The sequence below is a fragment of the Microtus ochrogaster genome, linkage group LG4 (genome assembly GCF_000317375.1).
Source record: "Microtus ochrogaster isolate Prairie Vole_2 linkage group LG4, MicOch1.0, whole genome shotgun sequence".
Classification (NCBI taxonomy): domain Eukaryota; kingdom Metazoa; phylum Chordata; class Mammalia; order Rodentia; family Cricetidae; genus Microtus; species Microtus ochrogaster.
The window spans coordinates 31,924,978-31,951,265 of NC_022030.1; the positions used below are offsets into that span (position 1 = coordinate 31,924,978).

General features: G+C 38.0%; 1 protein-coding gene across 1 annotated transcript in view; it reads left to right on the forward strand.

Annotated features, from left to right (window-relative positions):
- Slco4c1 (solute carrier organic anion transporter family member 4C1) overlaps positions 1 to 26,288 on the forward strand; it is a 48,850-nt gene that overhangs the window by 8,541 nt on the left and 14,021 nt on the right. Inside the window, exons 3-8 of the mRNA XM_005361350.3 lie at positions 17,801 to 17,983; positions 19,193 to 19,289; positions 19,794 to 19,915; positions 21,543 to 21,661; positions 22,843 to 22,987; positions 23,413 to 23,608. Coding sequence (XP_005361407.1) covers positions 17,801 to 17,983; positions 19,193 to 19,289; positions 19,794 to 19,915; positions 21,543 to 21,661; positions 22,843 to 22,987; positions 23,413 to 23,608 — 862 coding nt within the window. The remainder of the gene's footprint in view (positions 1 to 17,800; positions 17,984 to 19,192; positions 19,290 to 19,793; positions 19,916 to 21,542; positions 21,662 to 22,842; positions 22,988 to 23,412; positions 23,609 to 26,288) is intronic.

Sequence of the window (26,288 nt, forward strand, 5' to 3'; positions counted from 1 at the left end):
TGAGCATCCAAACTGCCTAGGCTCCCACAAAGCCAGTACATGCAGTAGGATCAGAGACCCATTGCCATTGCACGAGCCATTTTTAATGTGCAAGAAAGGCTTCTTTACTCTAATTTTTGGTAGTGCCACTTTGACTTTTGGGGAAGGTTGTGTTCGTTATTCTTCATACTATCAATATATATAAACGTGTTTATGTGGCACATAGCCACTCTTTTGGATTTTGTCCACAGTACAGGCTGCAGAGAAAAAGACTTTAGCTTAGCCAAGAATACAAGAGTGAAATTGCATTACATGTCTGAAAGAAGCCATGTGCTTGAACACAGAATGAATGCTGAACTCATTCTGTTATTGTCTAGAATTTTACTGCCAATGATGCAATCACTTCATATTACTTCATTGTGATTTCATGAATGGTTAAAAACAAAAAAAACCTACTAAAACTAATCCTGCCCTTAATCATCTATTTGTTTTTCAAAGATTTTTGTTTATTTTTTTATAACATTCGATATTGAATGATGTAAATATTCTTTTCTTGAATTTAGCAAGTTCTTCCTTCAAGGCAGAGTATTAATGCAGCTCAGACTGGCCTTGGACTGTGTATAGCCAAGGATGACCTTGAAATTCCCTTGCTCTCACTTGAAGCCCAGGCTTATAGGCCTGTGCTACCACTTGGTGCTCTGGTGTGGAGAACAAGGGCCTCTTGTATGATTAACTAGCATTCTACCAACTGAGCTGTGTCTCCTCCAACCCCTCTTCTTTAATTCAAGGAGCCAAGCATCCTTGAATTTTTGAAAAAAAAAATGAAAGAAAGCACAACCTCTTTGTTCAAATAAGTTAATTCACTTTCACAGATGTGGAAACCTGGAAAAAAAAATCTGAATTGTTTGTCTAACTCATAGAAATAGAGAAAAAGAAAGCTGGAGTTTGAAGTGGCAAAAGGAAAGCAAGTATGTTGAAAGTTAGAAGCCTGAAGACAGTGTGTTCATAAGTGATGGAAGACCTTAGGCGGGACTTGGCTCAGCACTGCAGGAACTGCTTTTCTAGCTCTCTAGCACCCCGAGTTCAGTTCCCAGATGAGCATAAACTGGGCATGGTGCCACACTTCTATAATATGAGCTCTGGGAGGCAGAGGCCAGAGGATCTGGTTCATCTACAGGCCTCACAGCAATTCACACAGCAACCTCTAACATATGAGACCCTGTGTCTTGACAAACGTGAATACTAAACACCCTTAATGTAGTTGGATGGGGGTGGCACGAGCCTTAACAAGCAAATAACAATCAAAAATTCCCAAATACAACAGTGAAAGCTTAATAAAGAATAACAAGAAGAGCGCAAGACCTCATTTTAGTCACCGAAATCACCCCTGCCCTGCCGTTTCATCTGAAATGAACATTGAGGAAACAGTTGGGGTTCTGTGAACTTTGGATGAGTTAATCCCTCTTAGGAGATTAAAGTAACGTAATATAGGAGGTGAGCAGATGAAAACAAAATATGAAATATGAGTAGCATGTAAAAATTCTACAGGTGTCAGAGCGACACAAAAGGAGTGTGAGAGTCAGCCGAGGTAGAAAAGGGGGGATCAGGACCAGCATGGCTTCCTATTGTTTTATTTGAAAACAAAGTCGATTGAGAAGAAAGATAATTTTTCCCACCTGGAGATTTTATAGGGACAGAAAGGTTGGAGGTGATTAACTTTGAATGGAGATGATAGAATATATTGCGGGGGAGCTTGGACTGTTGTTATTGGATACAGAAAAAGAGAGAGAGAGCTTTTAAGAGTAAGAGAAAGGAATGCTCCTAGGGGGGTTAAGTTTTGAATTATTGACCTGAAAATGGAAAAGTGTTATAAAAGATTCCCAAATAACTAATATATGACACTGCTTCTTTGCACTTCTGGTTTTGGCATTCACACTTTACGTTGGATTTTTGCGACAAGATCAAGCCCTAGTTGACTTTAAACTCAGCTGAAGATGACCTTGAATCTCATTTTTTCACCTTTCTAATTACAGGTGTGGACCACCACATGCAGCCAGCCTCTCGTTTTTGTTGTAGGCCTGACTGTCCTAGAACTGTTTTGTAGAATAGGCTGGCCCGAGACTCAAAGTCCATATCTACCTCTGCCTCGAGGGCTGGGATTAAAGATATGCACAATCTTGCTTGAACTTTTGTTCAGTTTTATTTTGTTTTGTTTGTTTTGAGACAGGGTTTCTCTGTGTAACCCTGGCTGTCCGGGAATTTATTCATCCTGTATGCCAGATTTGCCTCGAACTGACAGAGAATCTGCCTTCCTCTGCCTCCCAGATGCTGGGATTAAAGGTTTGCACCACCAAGGCTGAGCCATGCCCTGGTCTTTTGATGCATCGTAGGCAAACTGTCATCTTTGCTAATGAGTAAGAAAATCATTTAAAGTGTAACAAATCTTTACCACATAACATTTCGGGTCTACTCAAGTCATCTCTATTCCTTTGGGATGAGAATTATTTTAACGTTGCTGAGCAAAGTAGCTTCTGCATCTCTTCAAAAGACTCTGGGAAGTCATCTTTAAATGAAATAATGATAATCATCATTCCTATTTCTATTTTCTGTCTGCTTACTCCTAAAGAAGGTAACCTTTTATGAGAAATAAATTTTTTTTGCAGAGCATGGGTTTCTAAGTGTTTAGAATCTGTAGGTTAGAGATGATTGGTTGCCCTGAGCAGCTCACTTGAAATAATTGCTCCAGAAAAATTGTGTATAATGAGAATTAATTTCTAGTTTCTATCTTCCCTTTGTTTTATACTTTGGCAAAGTTTTCTTGCTTGCTCACTTAAAATTTGGAATATTTGTTCATGGATATTAAAGAAGATGTGTCAAAGAACTCTTAGATATTTTAACTGTCAATTCTTTATAAGTGCTATGATTTTGTTTGGTCATGAGGATTCTTCCTTTGATGATACTTTTTTAAATTGGGACTCACTCTTGGAATTTTTATATTTCAAATGTACTGTCCAGCAACAAATGAGAGGCACAGGGGTGAGACTGTATCACAATATAATGAAACAAATGCTTGCAGGTTAAATGTAATACACAGAGTAAAAGGCGATAACTAATTTTCAGGGCTAGTAAATGTTTCAGATGAAATTAACACTTAGGGTATCTAGTAATAATTACTCTGAGTGATTGTTTTTGTTTAATGCTTCCTTTATTATTGCTTGGTCATTATCTAGCATGGAAGGACATGTGTTCTTACAAGTATCTATAGGAAGCATCTAGTCACTGTGTATTTGATACCTCAGTGATCATTTGTTCTGCAAATGTTCTTTATCACATGCTCTTGATGCCATAAATATACATTTAGATCTATGACAGAAGAGAAGATAGAAAGAAGAAAAAGCAACAAAAAAGGGGGCAATCATGAAAATGGTGTCACTTGATCTACAAGTTGAAACTGATGTTCGGAGTTTCATATCATACTTGCCAAAACTTGTCTCTGTCTCTCCTTTTCTCTAGCTCTCTGTCTCTCTGTCTCTCTGTCTCTCTCTGTCTCTCTCTGTCTCTGTCTCTCTCTCTCTCTCTCTCTCTCTCTCTCTGTGTGTGTGTGTGTGTGTTGAATTAAAACTTTCTTTAGTCATTTAAGCAAAGCTTCTTGTCCATAAGTGACTTTATTAGTAGCGTTTTAGATCTGAAACTTCATAGTTTCAGGAAAAAGGAAACTAAAAAGAGAAGCAAATTCAGAATAAGAATACTATGAAAATACTTTGAAACTATTCTTGTCTTTTGTTAAAAAATACTTAATAGAATACTGACTTAACTGAAGTGGGTGGCAATGTGGGATTTTTTTTTTTAATGTGATGTCAGATGTAATCTTCAAGTGAGGTGCAGCATAGTTGTGTGGAGTGCTTGAGAAGTAAAGATTAAGTAATGGGTCTTTTTTTGTAGCTTCCTCAGAAAGATTGGTAAAAATGCGGTTTGTGGCAAGATTAAAAAAAATGAGGAAATTCTATTTTCGTACTCTTGTTCCTTAAAAGTGTAGAGATTAGTCAATATCCGCCTTAATGTGCTCTTTTGTTTTATTTTTAATACTATTGCCCATTAGATGAAACTGCATGGATCAGGGTCAAGCAGAAGTTCTGTTTGTGCCCTGTGTGACAGCTATGTGACCTCACTCTGATTCCTTCAACTAGAAGTTTTGGTGATAATAAACGCAAAGCTGAGACTGAGCTTGATGGGAGGTTCAGTGTTCCTTAAACAGGAGCCAAGAATTTTTTGAGTTTGAGGCATGATGATTAAAGTAGCTCTCCCGTTTAAGTTTGTTACTGGCAATGGTAGTTATGATACGATAGAAGTAAAAACTTTTACACAGGTTGTATCTGCATTTCATAGAAGCGACTGGGTCTTGATGCCTTGCCAAAATGCGGCCAAACATTTTGAAACTACTACATGAGCAAATATTAGATCGGTCTCCAAGGTTTCATGTTAAAACATAAGAAAAGAGTTACCAAGTGTAGCTCAGATAGTTGAATGCACCCATAACATAAGCCAATATGGCACTTTTAGTAGACAATCTTCATTCTCTGATTTCATACACAGTAATGGGATTTTCTAAAATTTTCAGAAAAAAGATAAACTAAGAAAAATAGAATAAAAAGGAAGCATATCTTAAGATAGCATTACTTAGTTTACCCACTATTAATTTATCATTGTACTTTCTTTTAAAATGTACATGCATTGGAAAATAATCACATCCTCACTGCTACCCTGGCACTCACACACACTCTTCACTAACACTCATCCATCATTATACCCCATTCATATGCATATCTACACATTAGTACTTAAAATCCAGTTTAATAAAAGAAGTGGCTGAACCTATGACTATAAACATGTTTTGCTTTTAATATATGTTGGGTATCTTTGCTGTTAATAGAGGTGGTCCAATAGGCCATTTAGTTTTTATATTACTAATTTTATAGGTAATTTATTTAATCAACCCTCCTTTATTATGGTTTTTACTACATTTTATGGTTCTAGTTTAAAAAGGTTCTAGTTAATGTTTGTTTATGGCTGAATAAAACTCTACAATGGGCTGATGAGATGGATCAGCAGGTGCTTGACCCCAAGTATGATGACCTGTGCTCCAACCCTAAAACCCACATGGTCAATAGAAAGAATTGACTGCACAAGCTGTTCTTTGATTTCTCCTCATACACCATGGCCTGCCTGTATCCCCACGTCTGTGCAAATGCAAATAAGTGTAACAAAAATTAAGATATACATCTCCACTGTGCTTATATACCACATTTTCTTTACCTGTTCTTCTGTTGACAAACACTTGGGCTGATTCTATAACTTGGTTCTTAAAAGCAATACTGCACTATCCATGGATGGACACATATCACTGTGCTCTGTTGTTCCAGAATACTTGCAGCATGTGTCCGGGAGTGGCATAGCTGGTTCATACTGCAGTACTACTTTTAGTTTTGTGAGGAGATACACACTGACTTTAGTACTGTATTCCTCTTAGCAGTATATAAGAGTTCCCCTTCTCTTCACCATTACCAACATTTGTTATTTCTTATCTTGATAGGATTAGACTTTGTGTTCAGGGAAAGATGGATTCTCAATGTGGCTTTAGTTTGCATTTCTTTGGTGAATAGGGTTGTTGAAAGGTTTTAAAGTGTGCTCTATCATGAGAACAATGGCTGTTTCATTTATTGGGTTGTTTGGAGTTTTGAATTTATTTTTTGAGTACATTATATAGTCTAGAAGGTCACCATATGTCAGAAATGAAGATGACAAGCATTTTCTCCCATTCTGCAGGCTCTTTTCTGACTCTGTTAATCATGTCTTCTGCTGTGCATAAGGTTTTAAATTTCCTGCATTCCCATGTGTGACTTCTTAGAGTTTTCTTCAGAGAGTCTATGTCTATTCCTACCTTAAAGTGTTTCCCTTGACAATTTCTAAGTTTTCTTTTCTCCATTTTAAAAACATCACTTGTGCATGCTAAGAGATAAGGGTCTAGTTTCATTCCCTTGCACATAGTTACCCAATTTTCCCAGCACATTTTGTTGAAAAGTACTGTCCATTGTATGGTTTTGGCAGTTTTTGGTTAAAAACCCGATGATTGTGGCTGTATATGAATTTGTTTCTGGGTCCTTTGTTCCATTCATATGTCCATTTTTGTGCCAGTATACTATTGTTTTCATTTTCATGATTCTGTCTCATAACTTGAAATCAATAATTCTGATACCTCTGATTTTGTTATTTTGCTCAGTTTAACTTTGACTGTCCTGAGCCTTTTGTGTTTCCATATGAAATTTTGAATAGAAACATATATTTTCTAACAAAAATAGCCATAAAGTCATATATATAAAAATTCATACAAATGTAAAATATTTGAGATTAATAGCTAGCTGCTCTTTAGTTTAAAACAGATCCATTAATCTATCCCTTTTATCATATTATTTCTATATCCCCTTTCATTTTCAGAAAGAACTCTTTGAAACTAATCTCCCTTGCTTAGTTTTTTTTTTTTGATCATGACCAGTAACAGTTTGCAAGTAATCCCTCCTAAATGATAACAAATATCCACTGAACAACCAGAAACTCACCCCACCTATTGGGAATGTGGATGTCATGTTGCTTAGACTGCTTTTTCTTGTCTGGGGGTGATTATGTGTTTAGGAGACTCTGAGAAAATTGGGATAATGATCCAATGCTGGGAGAGATAGCTGTATCTTTTATTGTCAAGTCTCTGTGTAGTAGGAAAGTACAGGACTTAGCTGAAGTCCTAGTGAGAGTAGTCTGTGAGCTTGGTCCATCTCAGCTAGCAGCTTAGAAGTTGTTCTGGATGCAGAATTTTGAGGAAGCTGCATCAAAGGCATTCTGAGAGGCTGGGTCAGCTGGGATGTTTGTCTTCATTGGTGTCTGGTCCTTTTGTTCTCAAAACACACTAACTTTTAAAGGTAACACACACACACACTATACATATACATATACATATACATACACATACACATATACATATACACATACATATACATACATACATATACATATACATACATACATATACATATACATACATACATATACATACACACACACACACACACATATATATATATATATATGGAATGTGTGGTCTGTACAAGTCAGCTAAAGATTATTTTCTGTTTTCTGTTTGAGCAGGTAAAAAGCATCTGTCAATTTTGTAAGGGCATTTGGGCTGTATAACCCAACTTCTTTCTGTGCCATATGAAAGAATGGCATGTAATAATAAGTCATGAGGATTCTGTAGCCAATAAGATTTATCATGTCTCATTCAGTCTCAGAGCTGTTGTCATGCAGAGGGACCCGCATATACGTCACTTGTCCTGTAGTCTTTCCTGACTTCTTCCATGTCTGTAGCCATGATCCTCAGGAGGTCTCCCTTGGTCAAATTTGATTTCTAGTAACTCTGAAGGTATCCATAGCTTTTTGTTTCCCGTGGAAACAAAGGCATAACCAAGGCACACATTTCCCAATTTCCATTCTGATGTCAAGACATCTCTAAAGTATAAAGTATATAGGGTGGTTTTATTCAGCAATTCCTTGTATAATCCAGTTTCTCTCAGCAGATGCTGTTTGTTCATCAACATCCAAAAAAATTCAAAGTTAACAAAAGCACCATACAAGATACAGATGACCTGTGTATTTCCCAATTTTATGTGGTCAATTATTTTTTTCTATTCATTTACTCTATCTTTTTTTAAAAAATTTATTTATTTATTAAAGATTTCTGTCTCTTCCCCGCCACCGCCTCCCATTTCCCTCCCCCTCCCCCAATTAAGCCCCCCCCCCTCAGCCCGAAAAGCAATCAGGGTTCCCTGTCCTGTGGGAAGTCCAAGGAACCCCCACCTCCATCCAGGTCTAGCAGGTTGAGCATCCAAACTGCCTAGGCTCCCACAAAGCCAGTGCATGCAGTAGGATCAGAAACCCATTGCCATTGTTCTTGAGTTCTCAGTAGTCCTCATTGTCCGCTATGTTCAGCAAGTCCGGTTTTATCCCAGGCTTTTCCAGGCCCAGGCCAGCTGGCCTTGGTGAGTTCCCAGTAGAACATCCCCATTGTCTCAGTGTGTGGGTGCACCCCTCGCGGTCCTGAGTTCCTTGCTCGCATTTACTCTTTAAAGGCTTATTATTTTAAACTATTTTCTCTATTATTGTCAATATCCATCTCTTTACTGTGTCTGTTTAAAGATTTTCTCAGTCTGGACACTTTATTGTGTACCTACAGCCTTCTAAGACCATGTGAATCAAGCCTTAAATTCATCATGGAGCTCTGTTCATGGCTTTGACTGGCTCAAGTCCACAGGCAGCGTCCAGGAGACATGTCCCATATACCACAGCCTGCCTGAAAGACTGGGACTAGGAGGCAGCATCTGGCTCCATGTTTGTGTGTTTGAGACTTCTTAACAATTTTCTTAGGTCCTATGTGGAAATATGTGCCCCCCCATATTAGATGCTATATAGAACGAGTCTTTCTCTGTCTCACTACCCAGCTCCCAAATAATTACATGGAGACATCTTATTAATTATGGAAGCTTGACCTTAGCTTTGGCTTATGTCAAATATATCTTATAACTTAAATTAACCCATTTACATTCTGCCACATGGCATTACCTCTCTTCCTCTCTTCCATCTTGTAGCTCCTGTTTCCTCGCCATGTCTCTCACTGGTAATCCTGCCTTTCTTCTTCCCAGCATTCTCTCTCTGTCCTGAAGTCCCACCTATACTTACTGCCTAGGTATTGGCCATCCGGCTCTTTATTAAACCAATCACAGCGATATATCTTCACAGTGTACAATTATCCCACAACAATTATTATTTCTGTGTTTTGAGACAGGGTTTCTCGGTGTAGCTTTGGCTGTCCTAATTGCTTTGATTATATACAATGGCTTTTATTATATTTGAGGGGAAATAGGGGAAAGAAGTTATGAACTATCTTCACAGGAAAAATTCTCTATTCCTGTCTTATCGTTGTATCCCTGGTATTTTGCAGCATGTTGGTAAAATGTAACTCTTTGAATGTATTTATGGTGTTACTGAATGGCAGAGCTGTAACTTACACTCTGGATAGCCTGGCTTTTATATTAGAAACAATGCCAAGATAGCTATGGTTTCTCTAATCAGGCCTATTTCAAATTTCCTCTGGGTGTTTCTCATTAGTGAGCAGCAGTTAAAGTCTATCTATCCATTTTATCTGAAGGTTGAGGTTGGTGAGAAACTTTATTCATATTCTACAAAAAAAAAAAAAAAAAAAAAAAAAAAAAGGGAATGACCAGTCAGTCTTGGCTTTCAATCCAATTTTCCTGACAGGATTTAGCTCACCTCCACATTTTACTATGTAAAGCAAGCAACATGCTAAATGCTATCTATGCTAGTCCTAATGTCAACAGGGAAATGAAATTTAGTTATTTTTTCCCAGGGAAACAGCAAATAATTTTTTGAATAATAAACCATAGAACCAACCACATAATGAAATATTAAGTTTGAGTAATGTGATACTGTAGATCATTTTTTCAAAATAAACACACAACAAGATTGGACTTGCACTGGTAATTGCTGAGGTTGATTTTTAGTCCACAGAGATTTATCTTACTCCTGACCATTGTATTTGTTTTAATCTTTCTATAATAAAGAACAAACCATAGTTATTCTCATAATAGATGCACTGCAGAAGAGGACAAAGACACAGTGCTTGATTAACCATGTTGCAGTGTAAGAGCTCAGAAAATGCTCTCTATAACTTCACAGTAGTAAATATTTTCCGCCTTAGGTCTATTCAGTTTGTTACAGTTGATTAACACTGTTGTCTCAAGAAAGTGAACTTAGCAATGTGTTTAAAAAGCGGGCCGTTGTGTTTCAACCAACTCCTACTTATAAAAGCAGTCCAGGGGTTGGAATAGGGTTATAATTTGCATTCTCTGGCCTCTGTGACTGCTGATATTTGGACTTTGGCAGTACTAAATTCCTTCTGGAGAAAAGCTCTGTAGTGTTCCATCTGCTAAAGGCTAACCTGGCATTTGCTAGAAGGTGAGTTCCCTAGGCCCAAGAACAGACTGGTTTTGTTTACTGTTGTATTTGCCATGAATTGAAATAGTTTATAATTTCATTTTTATCTCTCTGATCACATTCTGTCTTTTTTGCTTTTTTTGCATTCCTATCAATTTTTAAAACGTCATACTGTTTAGTTCATAAAAATTTATGAATTATTATGTTTTAGTTTTGTATCATTTCCATTATTTCTGTAGTAGTTTTTCAGCATTTCAGGAGTCATAATGGCTTATCTTTCTCGGGGTTTAAAGTATATATGGCTTTATAAATAGAATGAACATAGAAGGCCCAGCTATAAAGTCTCATTAAAGAATGTATTCTTAGAGTAAACCTTGATTTTTCTCAAAAATAAATTCACAAAAGATTTACTGAGTGATCATTGTGCTAAATGCTCTTTGTCATCTCTTTGTCTGATCTTAGATGTAAAATAATGTCACCCTTCAGAAGCAAAGTTCCCAAAACGGTGCAAAAAGTGGAGCAAATATCTAAGTAGAAAAGTTGTAACGCTCATGAAGAAAACAAAAACAAATATGAGTATTTTACATAATGGAGATTTTTAACTTTTATAACATTGGGAGTTTAAGCAGGTTAGTGGGCCCAGAGTCCTTATCTATGGGGAAGGCAGATCTTTTGGAAGGATAAGCCTTGTAAGATGTGTGTAGTCTCCCAAATCCGTCCCAGAAAGTTCTGAAACCTTTTCTTTTTGAAGCTGCTAAGAAGGAAAAGAAGCATTCAGACTTTGTACATCCAGACTATATTTATCTCCTCTGGGGAATAAATACCTCAGCCACACCATCAAAGATCTGAAAGATTCAGGAATGATCCCCTCAACACTATCTCTCTTTGCCACATATTTGTCTGGTGCAAACTCAGGATGAAGTGCTGGAGAATAACTGTCAATCACTGCAAACCTAGGGAGGCGGTGGTACTTGTTGCAGCTCCAGCTCCAGATTTGGTGTTTTTTTCTGAAACTTTTTTCTGCCTTCTTAGACATCTGGTACAGTTAGTGATACTGCATGCTTTGTTTTATTTATTTATTTTTTTAATTTTGCTATTTGTAAAAACAGGGTGGTTTGCTTTTCTGTGGAGCAACAGTTATACTGTCATCACCCCCCCACACACACATTTTTTTTAAATCTATTTTTATTCTTTTTATTTTTTTATTCTATATTATTTATTTATTTTGAGTGTAGGGCATTGCAAGTATGTGGAAGGCAGAGAACAGATTGCTGGAGTCCATTCTCCCCTACCACATGGATTCTTGGGACTGTACTCAGGTCGTCAGGCACCAGCCTACAAACATCATCTTATTTCAGTATTGTTTAAATCCTCCCAAATGTTGCTGCAACATTCTGCTGTAGACATTTAGCCAGGTATGCAGAGATTTTTTTTATTATAGCTACTAGAGAGTACTTTAGAGTTGCCTCTAAAGTAGGATCAGAGACGTTCTCAACATCATGCAATGTGTAGGAGATCCCTCAACAGGTAATAATTATTTGTCTTCTAATAACAATAGTTCCAAGGATGTGATCATTTCAATAGCTCATAAAATGCCTTGCTGGCCTTTAGTATTGATGGCATTAAGCTAATTGGATTTGATATACTGAAAACAACTAGTAATTTATATGGATGCCAGAAGAAGTCATTTAAGGTCTATTACAGCAGTTAAATTTCAAGAACTTGGCATCTGGACCCTGTCACTGTATCTGTTATTTATTTGCATTACACACTATGTTAGAAGCACACTACTTAGTATTGCTTGGGGTCTGAAAAGATCCTCAGAATCTTTAAGCATCGATTAGACTTTGAATGTGGCTATCAGGCTTTGGTGGGAGGGGAACTACCTCCAAGTTCTGTACGAGAAAATGGCTGTGCTTGTTGTAGCAGAGGTGGACGTAGGCAGCTCCTGGCATGTTTTCCTGCGTAACAAGTGAAAGTTTTGCTTGTCTTAGTAAAATACCAACCTTTTGTTTCTTTTTGCACTGGCCTGTCCCTTGGGGTCTTGTAATTAAAACTGAAAGAATGCATGTGTACTGGTCACTTAAATAATTTGGGTTGGAAATTCAAGGCATCACTACCAGAGACTCTTTCAAAATAAAATAACATTTTTTTTTCAATGCTGAAAATTGTGCCAAGGGCCTAGTGGGTGCTCAGCAACCATTCCACTATACAAGTCCCAGTTCTGATGATAACTTTTGGAGAATAACATCCCTTGGACTAGCTACTGAAAAAAATTGACTAGGAAAGAATAATCAATGGATCTGCACAGTTGGCTCAGGAAGTAAGAACAGTTCCCACACAAGCATAAGGGCCCAAGTTAAAATCCAATCAACTTTATAAAAAGCTAGATGTGGAGCCAGGCGGTGGTGGCTCACGCCATTAATCCCAGCACTTGGGAGGCAGAGGCAGGGGGGTCTCTGTGAGTTCGAGGCCAGCATGGTCTAAAAGAGCTAGTTTCAGGACAGGCTCCAAAGCTACAGAGAAACCCTGTCTTGAAAAAACAAACAAACAAACAACAACAAACAAAACAAAACAAGCTAGATGTGGTCATCCATTTACCTTTAACCTTAATGCTTTGGGAGTCAGAGGAAGAAAAATTTAGAGAGTTTCAGGTTCAATGGGAGTTTCTGTTTCAGGAGACTAAAGTGGAGAAAGGTGGGGCCGGTCACCTGATTTCCTCTTCTGGACTTTATATGTGTCTCCACTGTCCATGCTTTCTAAATATGTATACACTACACACACACACACACACACACAAAAACACACACACACACATGTTCACATGTATAATAATATTAAAAAGAAAAATATCCTTGAGTCATGAATTTAATGGGTTTACATCAAGACATGCAGAAAATAATTTAAAGTATTAGATAATTCTATATATATAATATATATATAAAATCTTGGTCTTTTGATGCAGGGTTTCTCTGTGTTGCTTTGGAGCCTGTTCTGAAACTAGCTCTTAAAGATCAGGTTGGCCTGGAACTCACTACGATCTGCCTGCCTCCTCTGCCTCCTGAGTGCTGGCATTAAAGGAGTGTGCCACCACTGCCCGGCCTGCATTATAATCTTATGCCAAGAATTAAATGCATCTATAGACACATTTGAAACACAATTGAAATAATTAAATTATCTTGGACTGTTTACTTATAAGGCCATATATAGAAAACTAGCATTTTCTATAGCATGTTCAATGAGATGTTGAGTATTAGTGGAGACAAAAATAATAATTAGAATACATGAAGATAATATAGCATGAAACTTTACCAGATTACTTTCTTAACTCACTGGTTACAATCTAAGAATGGAGGTACAAAATACCCAACAACATTTATCCACTATTGTCTTCTGCAACAGTGAGTTCTTCTCTGGAAAATCACTAGAGTCCAAACATCTGCACATTGAAGTTAACCAGTGCTGTAGTTTAGGGATACATCTATCCTAAAAACCTACTTTAAAAAGACCTGAAATCTATATACTTAAATTTCTATTTGTTAATTTGAGTATCATTTTCTTAAATTATATCTTTAGGTGTTTTGTCTTATTGTGTCAGGCCACCATCTACTTCGGTCACACCTGCTTCCTCTGTCTCTCTCTCTTTTTTTTTTTTGCCCGTTTTATGATCTACTGCCATGTGATTCTCATTGCAGCTACATGTCCTTTCTTGTTTGCCATGCTGGCCTTAGTGGACACTCTCCATTGTGTCTCCGTTTCTAGGGGTTTTAATTTTCCCTGCTCTAGTCCTGGTTCACCTTTTTCCCGATGCTGCCTTGTTTCTGCTTTGCTGTTCTTTGCATTCAGTATTTGCTCTAATTGTTTCATTTCATGATGAAATACATTCACATTTTTTATCTGCTCCATGAATTGTGATGAAGACCCCAGTGTTATTCTTAATGAAATGGTTCTTTGGAATTATTTTTTTTAAAAAAATTAATATCCTTCTGTAGGCACAGTGGCATCTCTTTTTGAAATTGATTAGAATGGACCAGGTTCGGGTCAAGTTCTTTGAGGAAATGCTGGCCATGCGGTGCAGGCAAAGGATCTCAGATTTTAGTTCCTACAAAGGCAGACTGCTGAGGCATCTGTGGGATTCTTTGTATAATCTCTTCCTACTCCATCTTCCATATTTTAGAAGTGATGCATTATAGGAATGTTCTGTGGGCACCCTGCACCTCTTCTGTTACAGGCAGAGCCTGTCCACTTGCATGTGGGAGGGTGACTCCTCAGCTTCTGGAAGAGGCATTGTTCCTGCACCATTTCTAGGACTTCCTTCACCACCTGCTCTTAGTGAGAAGGGCATCTGTCTCGAGCCAGGTGCTTAGAGGGAATCACACACCGAAAATCAGAGATTGTTTTTGTTTATCCTGTTTTCTAAGAAGTGTTTGAAATACAGGTAACAGGGTAAGATGTAGGGATAGCCCAACCCCCTAAGGGGGAGTGTTCGCCTCGGGCTAATATTTACATATAAATCTGGTGAGCAGGAGCCCACAGCCCCTTCTGTTTTCCTATTCTTCACGGGAACCTGTGGTTCTGTAAGTCTATTTCCCCATTAAAGCTGCATATATTATTACAATCTGTCTGCATTCGTTTACACCGATACAGTTAAGCGCAGAGGGATTACAGGAGAGGAATGTAGGAATGACCTATGTTCCCCAGGCCAGAATATCCTACTTGGGGATGGTTAGATGTAAACAAATACAATAGTGTTTTTCCTTCCTTAGAGCTCTGGTTAGGAGGTGGAAAGCTGAGGCAGGAGGAAAACGCATTCACACGCACACACAAACACACACACACACACACGCACACACAGAGACAGAGAGAGACAGACAGAGAGAGAGAGACAGAGAGACAGAGAGAGGAGAGAGACAGAGAGACAGAGAGAGGAGAGAGAGACTAATGAGAAGTTCAAACCAGCAAACAAACAAAATCAATGAGTGAGAAGTGAGGCTGCTTTGGTGTAAAGTGAGTTACCTTGATATACCTGCTATATTAACTAAAGAGAGTAATTTCTTTGGACAACAACCCTCCTGTCCTCTTCCATCATTTCTAGAGTTTTCTACCCCAGAACCTCATAGGAAACTAGGACTATGAGAGTAGAATCCTAGTTCATGCCCAGTGACCATCCTTTTCATGCCTGCCTGTAGGCTGAGCTTAGGGGAAAGCAGTGCCTAGCATCCAGGTTGTTTGAACAAATGCCTGGAATCCTGGACCTAAGCAGGGGTAGGAGGATGGGGAATTTAGAGTTACTCACAGTAAGGGTTGGCCTGAGAACGTGTGTGTGTGTGTGTGTGTGTGTGTGTGTGTGTGTGTGTGTGTATCCTCATTTGTCTTTATGCTGAGGACTTTGACAGTATTAATAGGTGGATCTGGCCTCTGGTTGGTCCATTACAGAAAAGACTCATCTTTATTTTACCACGGCTGGTTTTTCTGAATTCATAAATGATATAGAGGCTCCCTCTTGTGGTTATTGTTAAATTGCATGTTGTTTTCTGTTTTAAATGATGCACAGTAATGGAATGTAGTCAAACTACATGTGTTCAGTATATAATAACAATACTCACCATCACCTTTTTAAGTATTTATCTTTGCCTTGTTTGGGGACCATGGGTTCCATTCCTTAGTCTTGTTGATTAAAAAATAAACAAACAAAAACAAAGAAACAAAATAATTTGAAAATGGACTCAAGGGCCACTTATGAGAACATGAGAGGTGGGCTACCTGGGAGGCAAGCTGCCAGGAGGAAGGAGACAGAAAAGGCAAAGACCAAACCTTGGCACTGGTAGAGGCCAGGAAAGCAGGAAGGTTCAGCTATGGAGATTTGAGGAGATGCGTGGTAGGGTGGTCTTCAGGGAAAGCGAGAACTTGCAGATGCCAAGTCCAGTAGGCTTTGGGTTTTGGCCAGTATCTGAAGGATGGAATGTCAAACATTATGCTTCCTTCATGGAAACTCAGAAAGAAGTTTGCAGGCTTAGCAGTGGTATCTCTAAGTGACTGCACAGACCGAAGGCTTTGAAGTCATTGTATACAGCTCTTATTAAGGGATGGTTGCTCCTCTCATCTTCTTATGAGTGATTCACAAGGATCACCTTTCCCCAAAGATGTTCTGGACAGGTGATGGGTAGGCTTGTATGGATTAACCCTTATGAGAGGGGATGACAATATGGTAATATTTGAATCAGCTTGGAATGTCATGTCTCCAACCAGAGTCAGAGATACGTCTTAGGTCTCTCTCCTCCTCTCCATCTTCCTCTCCTTCTCTAACTCCATCTCCCTTTCTCTCTCTCTCTCAACCAAAAATAAAATCATGTAACAGAATAGATTAAAGATAATTGAAGGAAAATAAAACTATATGCTGAGTGTGGTGCACACTTTTAATCCCAGCACTCACTAGGTAGAGACAGGCAAATCTCTAAATTCAGGCTAGCCTGGTCGGCAGATGGAGTTTCAGGTCAGCCAGGATTATACAGAGAAACCCTGTCACAAAACAGAGAAGAAACAAAATAAAGCTGTATAAAAATAACCATGGGTTGCAGAAGAAAATGGCTTTCCGTTAATGAGCTTCAGTTATTTCCCCCTATTTATATGGTGTATTAAATCTTCTTTTTTTTTCCAGACAAGGTTCATTCCATTTTAAAATATTAAAATAAGTTTATACCTGGATACCATTAAAAGAAGAAAATGTGTGAATCACATCATCTTTCATTGATTCAATTTTGTTATTTCTTTATCCCTGCTATTGGGAAACAACTTCTCATCTTTAGCCGTTTCTGCATAAGTAACATGTTATATGTGTTCACTTGTAAACCCATTAGCTTTTTACAAGGGTCTTTCATGGTGGAAAGTCCAGCATTCAGTTCCCTTGCTCTATGCTCTTGAAATTATAAGCCTCTCTTCATTTAGTTTGGAATGTGTATATCTTTTCTTATTCTAACTGATTATGCATTTACTTGATTGCTTTTGTATGACTTTTCTATCTGTAACTTGCTGTCTCACCTTTTCTCTTTTGAGAATTTTAAAAACACTTTAGTTATTTTCTGTCAATGATTGTTTTGCCTGCCTGTATGTCTGTGCACCAGACAGATGCCTGGTGCCTGTGGAGGTTAAAAGAAGGTTAAAAGGAGCTGTGAGCTATCACGTGGCTGTGGCAAGTTGGACCAGGGTCCTCTGCATGAGTAGCAAGTGCTGGTTTACTACCAAACCAATCCTGTATCCCTCACCAAAGTCTTAGGGTTTTAAGTTTGTCGTATTTATGCACATGTGTCAAGAGTATTTTTTTTCTCTTGGTAAGACCTCCAGTCTTTATTCCCCTTTACCTGTTCTATTTCTAGTAGCTTGTTCTTTTATTTCTACTTTGTGCTTTCTCTCCCGTTTCCATGGGCTCATTAGCATATACCCTGAGCACTTGACTGAAGAGGTAACTGCAGTTTTTACTTTTATTGTTTTACCCCTTATCTTCATTGAGATACTTAAATTGGTTACCAGCAAACTTCTTAGATTCAAATCTTAGGTAGTATTTCTTTATATTCTACATTTTGGCATGAGAGTAATTCGTGTATGTTCTCAAGTATATATACTTTTTGTTGGTTTGTTTTTGTATATACCTTTATCTGTTTTAAATGCAATGAAAATGAAGAAGTATCTTAGGTAAATGTAATTTGTAAGTTGGTAATTTAAGTTGTTGGCTAAACTTTAAATTTACAACTCTTCCCCTCCACTAAAGATACTTGTTTAACAACAAGGAATGGTACGAGGTGTGCGTCTTCAGACTCTTTGCTTTCTAATTACTTGTATGTCTTCATCCTGGGACAACTATTGCTGGGGACCGGAGGAACTCCGCTCTACACCCTGGGAACAGCCTTTATTGATGACTCTGTGCCCACACACAAATCTTCTCTCTATATAGGTGAGTGAGCTCTTATTATCATTTTGATTAATTGTTCGTTCACTATGTAGGGAGTGTTGGAAGAGTGTTTACTTAGTACGAATTCTATCCCTATCTCTAAGGGAGAAACAACAGACAAACAAAACCAAGTTCATTGCAATGCCATGGACATTTCAATTAGGTAAATGCAATCACACTTCGTACTTCGTCTAATTGTTTACTGTCCTAACAAGTCGGTTACTAGGATGCACAATGGTTCTATTGTCATCTATCCAGACCATGTTGACACTATGAATATAGGTGAAAGCAGGTCAGCAGCTTCTGTCTTGATTGTGTAAACTCCAGAGAATTTTACTCAGAGGAGAGAGAAAGAGAGAGAGAAAGAGAGAGGGGGGAGAGAGAGAGAGAGAGAGAGAGAGAGAGAGAGAGAGAGAGAGAGAGAAGAAAATTAGCAACAAATAAAAAAGTTTAGAAGGTGTCAATACAGTACATTTCATTTTGTAAATGCTTTGTTATAAATGACAACAATATGAATATCTAGTAGCCAGAAGTAAGCTGTTTATCTCTACTGATTTAAAAAGTGATAGATCTCACTAGGAATCGTGACTAATGGTTAATGGTTTGCTATTGCTTTTAAGAAATAGACCTATCGCCAGAACTTTAATCCTAGAACTCGGGAGGCAGAGGCAGGTGGATTTCTCTGATTTTGAGGCCAGCCTGTTCCACAGAGTGATTTCCAGGACAGCCAAGGGTTACACAGGGAAACCTTTTCTCAAAAAACAAACAAACAAAAATAAACAAACAAATGAAGAATAGGCTTATGGACATATCTAGGTGTTAGACTCTGCTACACAGTAAACAAAGAAAGCTTTCCAAGTTGGTGCAGAGTGTGAAGACTTCTTACTTCACCTTGTTTCCTTCAACAAAATTGTAAACAATAATTATAGCTAAAAGAAAAACAGTCTATGCACAATCTCCACAACACAGATTTATAATTACTGGGTGCAACTCCTATTATCATAATCAAGTGATTTTTATAGTGAGTCAATATTTTTAAATTCCTTGACATAACTGCTAACTAAATGATACCTTTCACCTGCTATTTTTTTAGATCTCTGTAATTTTGATCATTAGGAATTTTCCTTAGTAACATATTTTTCTTCACTGTTGTTAGAATGTTGAGCAAAGCTGTTTATATGATCATTCCTAATGCCTTTAATCTTTTCCTAGGAATTGGATACTCTATGTCAATCCTAGGCCCTGCCATTGGCTATGTGTTGGGTGGACAGCTGTTGACATTGTATATTGATGTTTCCCTGGGAGAAAGGCAAGGCACTATCTGTTTTTCTTTGAATTTTTCCTTCCGAATGTCATGAAGGAATTCAGGATAGTGTACACTCTTTTTATATGACACTGTGTCTGCACTGCTTTCTACATCTCTTAGCCTAATAATGCATTTATTCATAAATAAAGATGTCTAATAGGATCACTGGAGATTTTTAAAAATATACTTTATAGACCCTTTGGGTCAAGAATAATAATTCAGTTAAAATTAGTTTTTCCTTCACCAGAACATTAAATGCTCTTAACCATGAAGTCATCTCTTTAGGCTCCATGTTTGCCATCTTTATGATTCTTTCCCTACCATTGTTTTTAAGCCTCATTTATACCTGTATATATCTTATTCACTATCTAACTCATTGTGATGACTTCAAGACAGCTTTAAAAACAGTAAAAGCCTACCCTTTGCACCTGAATTATAAGACATCTGATTGTTATGACCAAATACTAATTATGACTGACTGAATTTTGACTTTTTCTGTCCTTACAGTTCTGATGTCACTGAGGATGATCCCCGGTGGTTGGGTGCCTGGTGGATTGGGTTTCTTTTAGCTTGGCTCTTTGCTTGGTCTTTGATAATTCCCTTCTCCTGTTTCCCAAAGTATTTGCCAGGTAAATCTATCTCATTTTTATAAAGAAAGCTTTGTTGTGATTTTAGGTTAGTTGTTTTCAAGATGATTAATAAGAACTATAGAATCACCTTGCTTACTTTTAGACCTTCATGGTCTGCCAACACATACTTTTGAAATATAACTTCTTAGAAAATATTCACAGAGATGTTAATATTTATGGGTTATTTTATTACGATTTATGTTTAGTGAGTACTAAGAACGTTTCACTAAAATTTTCCTTGTATTTTATCTTAACTCTCGTCTATGTACATGCAAGATACAATTGTCAATTAGTAGCTCATGTTCAGTTAGTCATTGGAGTCAAGGATCAATCTGTGCTAAATCATTCAAGCTAATTATTGATAGTTGTACAAGTCCTTATTTTTTCACTTGTCCTCAAACTCAGTCTGTCATGTATTAATTTATAAACCATATTTCAGTACTAGATAGTCGTTGAAAAACGACTTAGTAGAAATGAATGTTCCCTTCTTTTATGGCTTCTTGCTTCTGAAGCATGTTTCTCAAACTTGAAGACATTTGTTTTTATTGTCATTTGCAACAAAGCTTTTGGAGGAGCATAGATGTGTGTGGAGGTATGTGAAGGTGTGTGGACCTATGTGGGGATGTGTGCACATGTATGCACATGTGTGGAGGGGAGAGGAGGTGTGTGGAGGGGAGGGGAGGTGTGTGGAGGTGCAGGGAAGTGTGTGGAGGTGTATGGAGGTGTGTGGAGATATCTGGAGTTGCGTGGAGGTGAATTGAAGTGGCTAGAGGTGTGTGGAGGAGTGGGAAAGTGTGTGGAGGAGTGGAAGTGTGGGGGGTGGGGTGATGGGTGAAGGTGAGTGTGGGGTGGTGAGTGGATGAGGGTGGGTATCGGGGGAGGTGTGTGGAGAGGGCTGAAAGAAAACTCAATACCCTGGAAGCAGGTGAATGCATTGGTATCTTTACCACCCTGGGCCATTCCATTCTAATGCCACATGATGCTTTCTCAGCATTTTCACAGAACTGTTGTTTAAACAAAGATTCACAATAAATGACAGCAAATATTACTTCACCTCCTAGCATGTGCCCATCTCTTTCTTTAGTGAACAAAGGAAAACAGCCACACACGTATTCTAATCTATAAAGACTGCCTACAACAACAGTTCAAATGAACAAAGACTGTTAGCAGACTCAAATGAGGAATAATATATATTGGGAGCAAAACCCTGTCATTAAATTGAAATTCATTGACTAAACATTAATATTTACACTGATTGGAACTCCATTTGTCAGTTGGTATGCTTGGTTTTGTAAGTTTTAAACAAGGTCTCACATTCCAACCCAGGCTGACAGTGTGACCACAGACTTAGGTCAGTTCTTTTGGCATAACCTCCTGAGTGCAGAGAAAACAGACCTGAGCCAACACACCTGGCTGACCTCCATGAGTGGTAATGAATATTGGCCTTTAGCACAGCCCAGTGAGGGACGTAGAGATTTAAACAACTTTAGTAACAGAAGAAAACTGACCTCTAGTGGAATCTACGTACTCAAAAGAGTGCATATCAACTAAAGAGCAAGTAAATTTAAACATGATTAGTGAAACGGTAAACAGCAAAACAAGCATGTTTGCTCCCTCTCCCATCCAGGAACAGCGAAAATTCAAGCTGGCAAAACTTCCCAGACTCATCAGAATAGCAGTACTTCCTTCCAACATGCAGATGAAAATTTTGGAAAAAGTATTAAAGATTTTCCAACGGCTATAAAGGTAAAAGAGAAGTCCCCCCCCACTCTCTCATTTGTGTGTGAGGAGTGTATATTCTCTCTCTCTCTCTCTCTCTCTCTCTCTCTCTCTCTCTCTCTCTCTCTCTCTCTCTCTCGTTTGGGTGTGGCTGTGGGTGTATATGTGTGGGAATTTCCCCCACAGGCTCATAGTCACACAGTGCTTACACATGTATACATCTTACATACACGTATAAGTAAACACACATGTACCCTCACACCATTTTACAGTTATTTTCCTAACAATTACTCTGGAAGCTTTTATCCATAACATTTCAGACTGAGTTTCCTTGCCCTTTGAGCTCCCAGAACAGAAAAACTGAAAGAGCATGATTTACTTTCTTGGCAATATTTTCAGTGCTTCCTCATTATAAGTAACCTGCCATTCCATACCATTTCCCTTATGGCATGCAACAATCAGTTGTCATTGACCTCATCTGCTTTTAAGTCTTCTTCCTTTTGGATCATGCCTCCTCATTCTCAATTGTCTCTGGCTGTTATTTCTTCCTTCCTACTGAAAGTTGAGAAGTCCTCTGTTAGAACTCCTCCCCTGCATAGCTCTGTGAACGTTTTCACCTATTCTGACCAGGTGGCTGTGCTCACCACTACACTGCCAATGTTCTTGTCTGTCCTTCATATCTCGAAATTTGGTGTGTTAGGTTTATGAACTAATATTATGAGAGAACTGGCAGTATAACTACCTGTGTAGTTACTTAACTCTATACCTATCTAAGGTTCTTAAGTTACTCAGTGCTATAATTACGAAATAGTATTCATCCATGCTCAGTTTCAAGTTTCCCATTTATTGGATTCAGGAATTTAAATCTATTTTCAGTCACCTAACAGAGGTAAATTTACAGTATAGATATTTACTCTAATCCTAGAAAGGGGAACCTTCCCAAATGGGCTTTTGCCTCATCTGTTGGCCTCTAGAGAGCAATAAGAGCATAATGACCCAAGTAGTGACTCATCTGTCAATTCCTTAGGTGTCCCACATACAAAAGTCCTCACCTGTGCATATGTGTGTGTGTCTATCAATTAGTTGAAACTATATTTTCCTGCAAAAAGGAACCCTGAGTTAAAGTGTTTGCATTTTATTATGTGTCTGTGTAAGCATCACACTTTGCTCTATAACCAGTTATTCATTTGAACTATATTTTTCCTTAGAATTTGATGAGGAATACTGTCCTTATATGTTTAGTTCTATCAACCACTTCTGAAGCATTAGTTACTACGGGATTTGCCACCTTTTTGCCTAAATTTATAGAGCATCAATTTGGAATGACATCCAGCTTTGCAGCTACGCTTGGAGGTAAAAGCCTTTCTCTGTTATCACCTGGTATGCTGGTTCTACTTAAGTGCGCTGTTTTTCTTGGGAGAGTAGATCATTTTGGATAGTGCACACCTTGACGTTTTGGGTAGAAGTTTCTGATTCTCTGTGATCAGTGTTCTGTGTCAACTTATGACAGAAAAAATTGGGTTAAGAAGAATATATTAATTCTGTTAATACCTAATTTTGTTAACTTTCCACTCCCCATATCTATGACATTTTTTTTTGTGCATGTGTTTTTTTTTTTTTTTTTTTTTTTTTTTTTTTTTTATTTTTTTTTTTTTTGTATGTCAGGTAAATGCTTTGGTTTGTGGAGGCCATGGTAGTGCTGGTTTTGATATTTTCCCATTGTCAGTATGAGTAACAGAGCATAATTGTTTGTTTTTCATTATCTTACTTCTCATTAGGGGCTGTTTTAATCCCTGGAGCTGCTCTTGGTCAAATCTTAGGTGGTGTTCTTGTTTCAAAATTCAAAATGAAGTGTAAAAACACAATGAAGTTTGCATTGTTTACATCTGGAGTAGCACTTATGCTGAGTTTTGTATTTATTTATGCAAAATGTGAAAATGAGCCATTTGCTGGTGTTTCTGAATCATATAATGGGTAAATATATTTCAATGCTTTTTACATTCATGTAGATATTATGTATGTACTTGAAAAAAGTATTTCCTTTCTCAATACAGATAATTAGGAATTGCCTTTTGAAAAATGCAGAAACATTTTGTCTATTTGTTTCAGTGTAAAATTTTTGTGGAATTTGGTTTTGCTTTAATTTGAATATTTTGTGCCTTCTTGAAAGCTTTAGGTATCAGTTAAATTAGCAGTTTAAAGGCAAGGTGTTTGGCTCAGGGATTCAAAGAGAAAAAAAAGTACAGAGTTTGTCTTGTATGGATTTATATATGATAGTGAAGAAGCACCCACACTACCCGGTCCTCTCCGTTCTGCCCTTTGATCTCTTCTTCTATCATGAGAGGCCAAGCAGATCCTGCTTCCTTTTGCTTGACCTCCTAATCTTTAGCTCTCTTTCTTTTCATGCAAACCTAAAGTCTTTGTAAGTTGTTCTCTTTGCATTTTGTTATAGCTACAAAAAGCAGACTAAGGCAACAAGCTAGAGAGAATTTAACATCCTAATTCCATATTAACTTAAACGTTTTATAATAAAAGCTATTTTGTTTTTCGAAACAAAGTATCCCTGACTGTCCTGGAACTCACTCTGTAGACCTAGTTTTGGCTTTAAACTCAGAGATCCACTTGCCTTTGCCTCCTGAGTGCTGGACTTAAAGCCATGTGCTCCACTCCTAAGCAAAAGTTATTCTGTATGATAGAATCCTCTTATTTGGTTTGAAATATACTAAAAAAAAATACTAAAATAAAACTAAACCTGCATAATACTTTCTGTTCTATTTACAGTGAAGTTCATGTTCATTTTAGAGAAATAAATGGCTTCTTGTTCTGTCCTGCAGGCAGGTTTCTCCCCCTAGCAAGTTTTCTTGGCCAGGTTTGTTTTGCTATGGATTGCTAAGCCACCAGCAGTAGATCAGGCAAGGCAGGTGAGAGGGTATAGCAGTGTGCCTGGGAGCCTCATTGTGATGTTTTGATTATTTCATTGCATGTGTACTTGGCTATTGAGAGAGGTCACTCCAGGTATGGGATTTCACGATTTTGTGCAATACTGCATTTATATGACATTAAGTTCATTTAGAAATGTTTGCCAATAACAATAGTCTTGATTTGTAGTTATATTCACGTGTCTGTCATTCCTTCAAGTTAATAGGATGCCGAGTGTTCTACACAAATGTTTGGTTAAGCTCCATTACCTTTGGTCAACACCTCTTCACGTTTCCTCTTACAGATATAGTAAATTCTTCCTCTCAAACAGAGATTGAAAAACAAAATGCTGAATGAACAACGGGGTGGGCGACTGGAGCTCCAGAAAGTTCTGTAGCATTCATAGAAAGAGGTCTTTTCAATTTTATTTGAGCATACTTAGCAAATCCTCATGACCTAAAGGAAAACGGAGTTTGAAGGTTTTAAGGAGCTGAAGAGAAGACAAGGGAGAAAGGATGCTGTGCCGAGGGTGTAGATGTTATTGAAAGTAAAGGCTACTTCCAGCCACCAGTTTGAGTGCGGTTCAGGTTACATGTCTGGAAATAACAACAACAACAAAATGGAAATGTTGAAAGTATACTTCACAAGCCAGGTGTGGTGGCGCACGCCATAATCCCAGCACTTGGGAGACAGAGGCAGGTGGATCTCTGAATCTGAAGCCAGCCTGATCTACATAGCAAGTCCCAGGGCAGTCAGGACTACTGAAAGAGTCCCTGTCTTGCGGGGGAGAAATTAAAGAAAGAAGAAAGTAAATATATTTCAAAGCTAGCATTTACTGGTTTTCTACTAGTTTTTTTTTTCTTTTCATCCCTTGTCAAAATTTTCATAAAATACAGAGAAATTGAAGCTTGATGATAAAAGATATATATTTCTTTCATGATTTCTATTGGGCTTTGCATGAGGACATCTTGCACTCTCTGTATTTTCAATGTGTGTTTATAAATAATATGACACGTATTGGAAATTCTGAATTGGAACTATTGTGAAGCTTTATATTACTAACCTAAGTGCCAAGGGCTGATTTTGTCTAGTCTCCTTTCTGTTGTCCATGCTAAGTTTTCTCTAGGCAGAGACTTTCACCCTTTTGTAACAAAACGGACTTGAGTTTGACAAAGAAACATGTGGCAGCATTTTGTAGGGCATAGCTACAAAGAAGGTACTTTAGTCAGAAGGAAAGAGTGCCTGCAATCCTTCGTATTTACTAATCCATTTGTATGTAAATGTATGTGCAGGGCAGAGAACCACTTGTTCCCTCCTTGTATGTGGGTTCCAGACTCTGAGCTCAGGTCATCAGACCTGGTGGCATGTGTCCCTACCATCTCAGCCATCTTTCCAGCCCCTTACACTCTAACTTTTGCTTTCCATTTCGCAACAACTTGTTCTCTTCCTCCTATGTTGATCCTCCCCCCTCGCAAACTTTTCTGCCTACTACTTACATAACAACATTTTCCAGTTTGATAAATTATTTTTAAAAGCTTTGATGTTTCATTGGTTTATATATTTTGCTTCCAGTTGCTGGAATGAGCCTTTCTCATCTCTGGCTCCGGTTCCCTCTTTTAGTTATGATTCCACTACTCTGCCTAAGATAGGACATCTGAGATTCATTGTGTGAACTTGAAGTAGGCAGGCCTCCCCAGAACTCCACCTAGCCCACTATAATTTGTGAAGTTTTCAG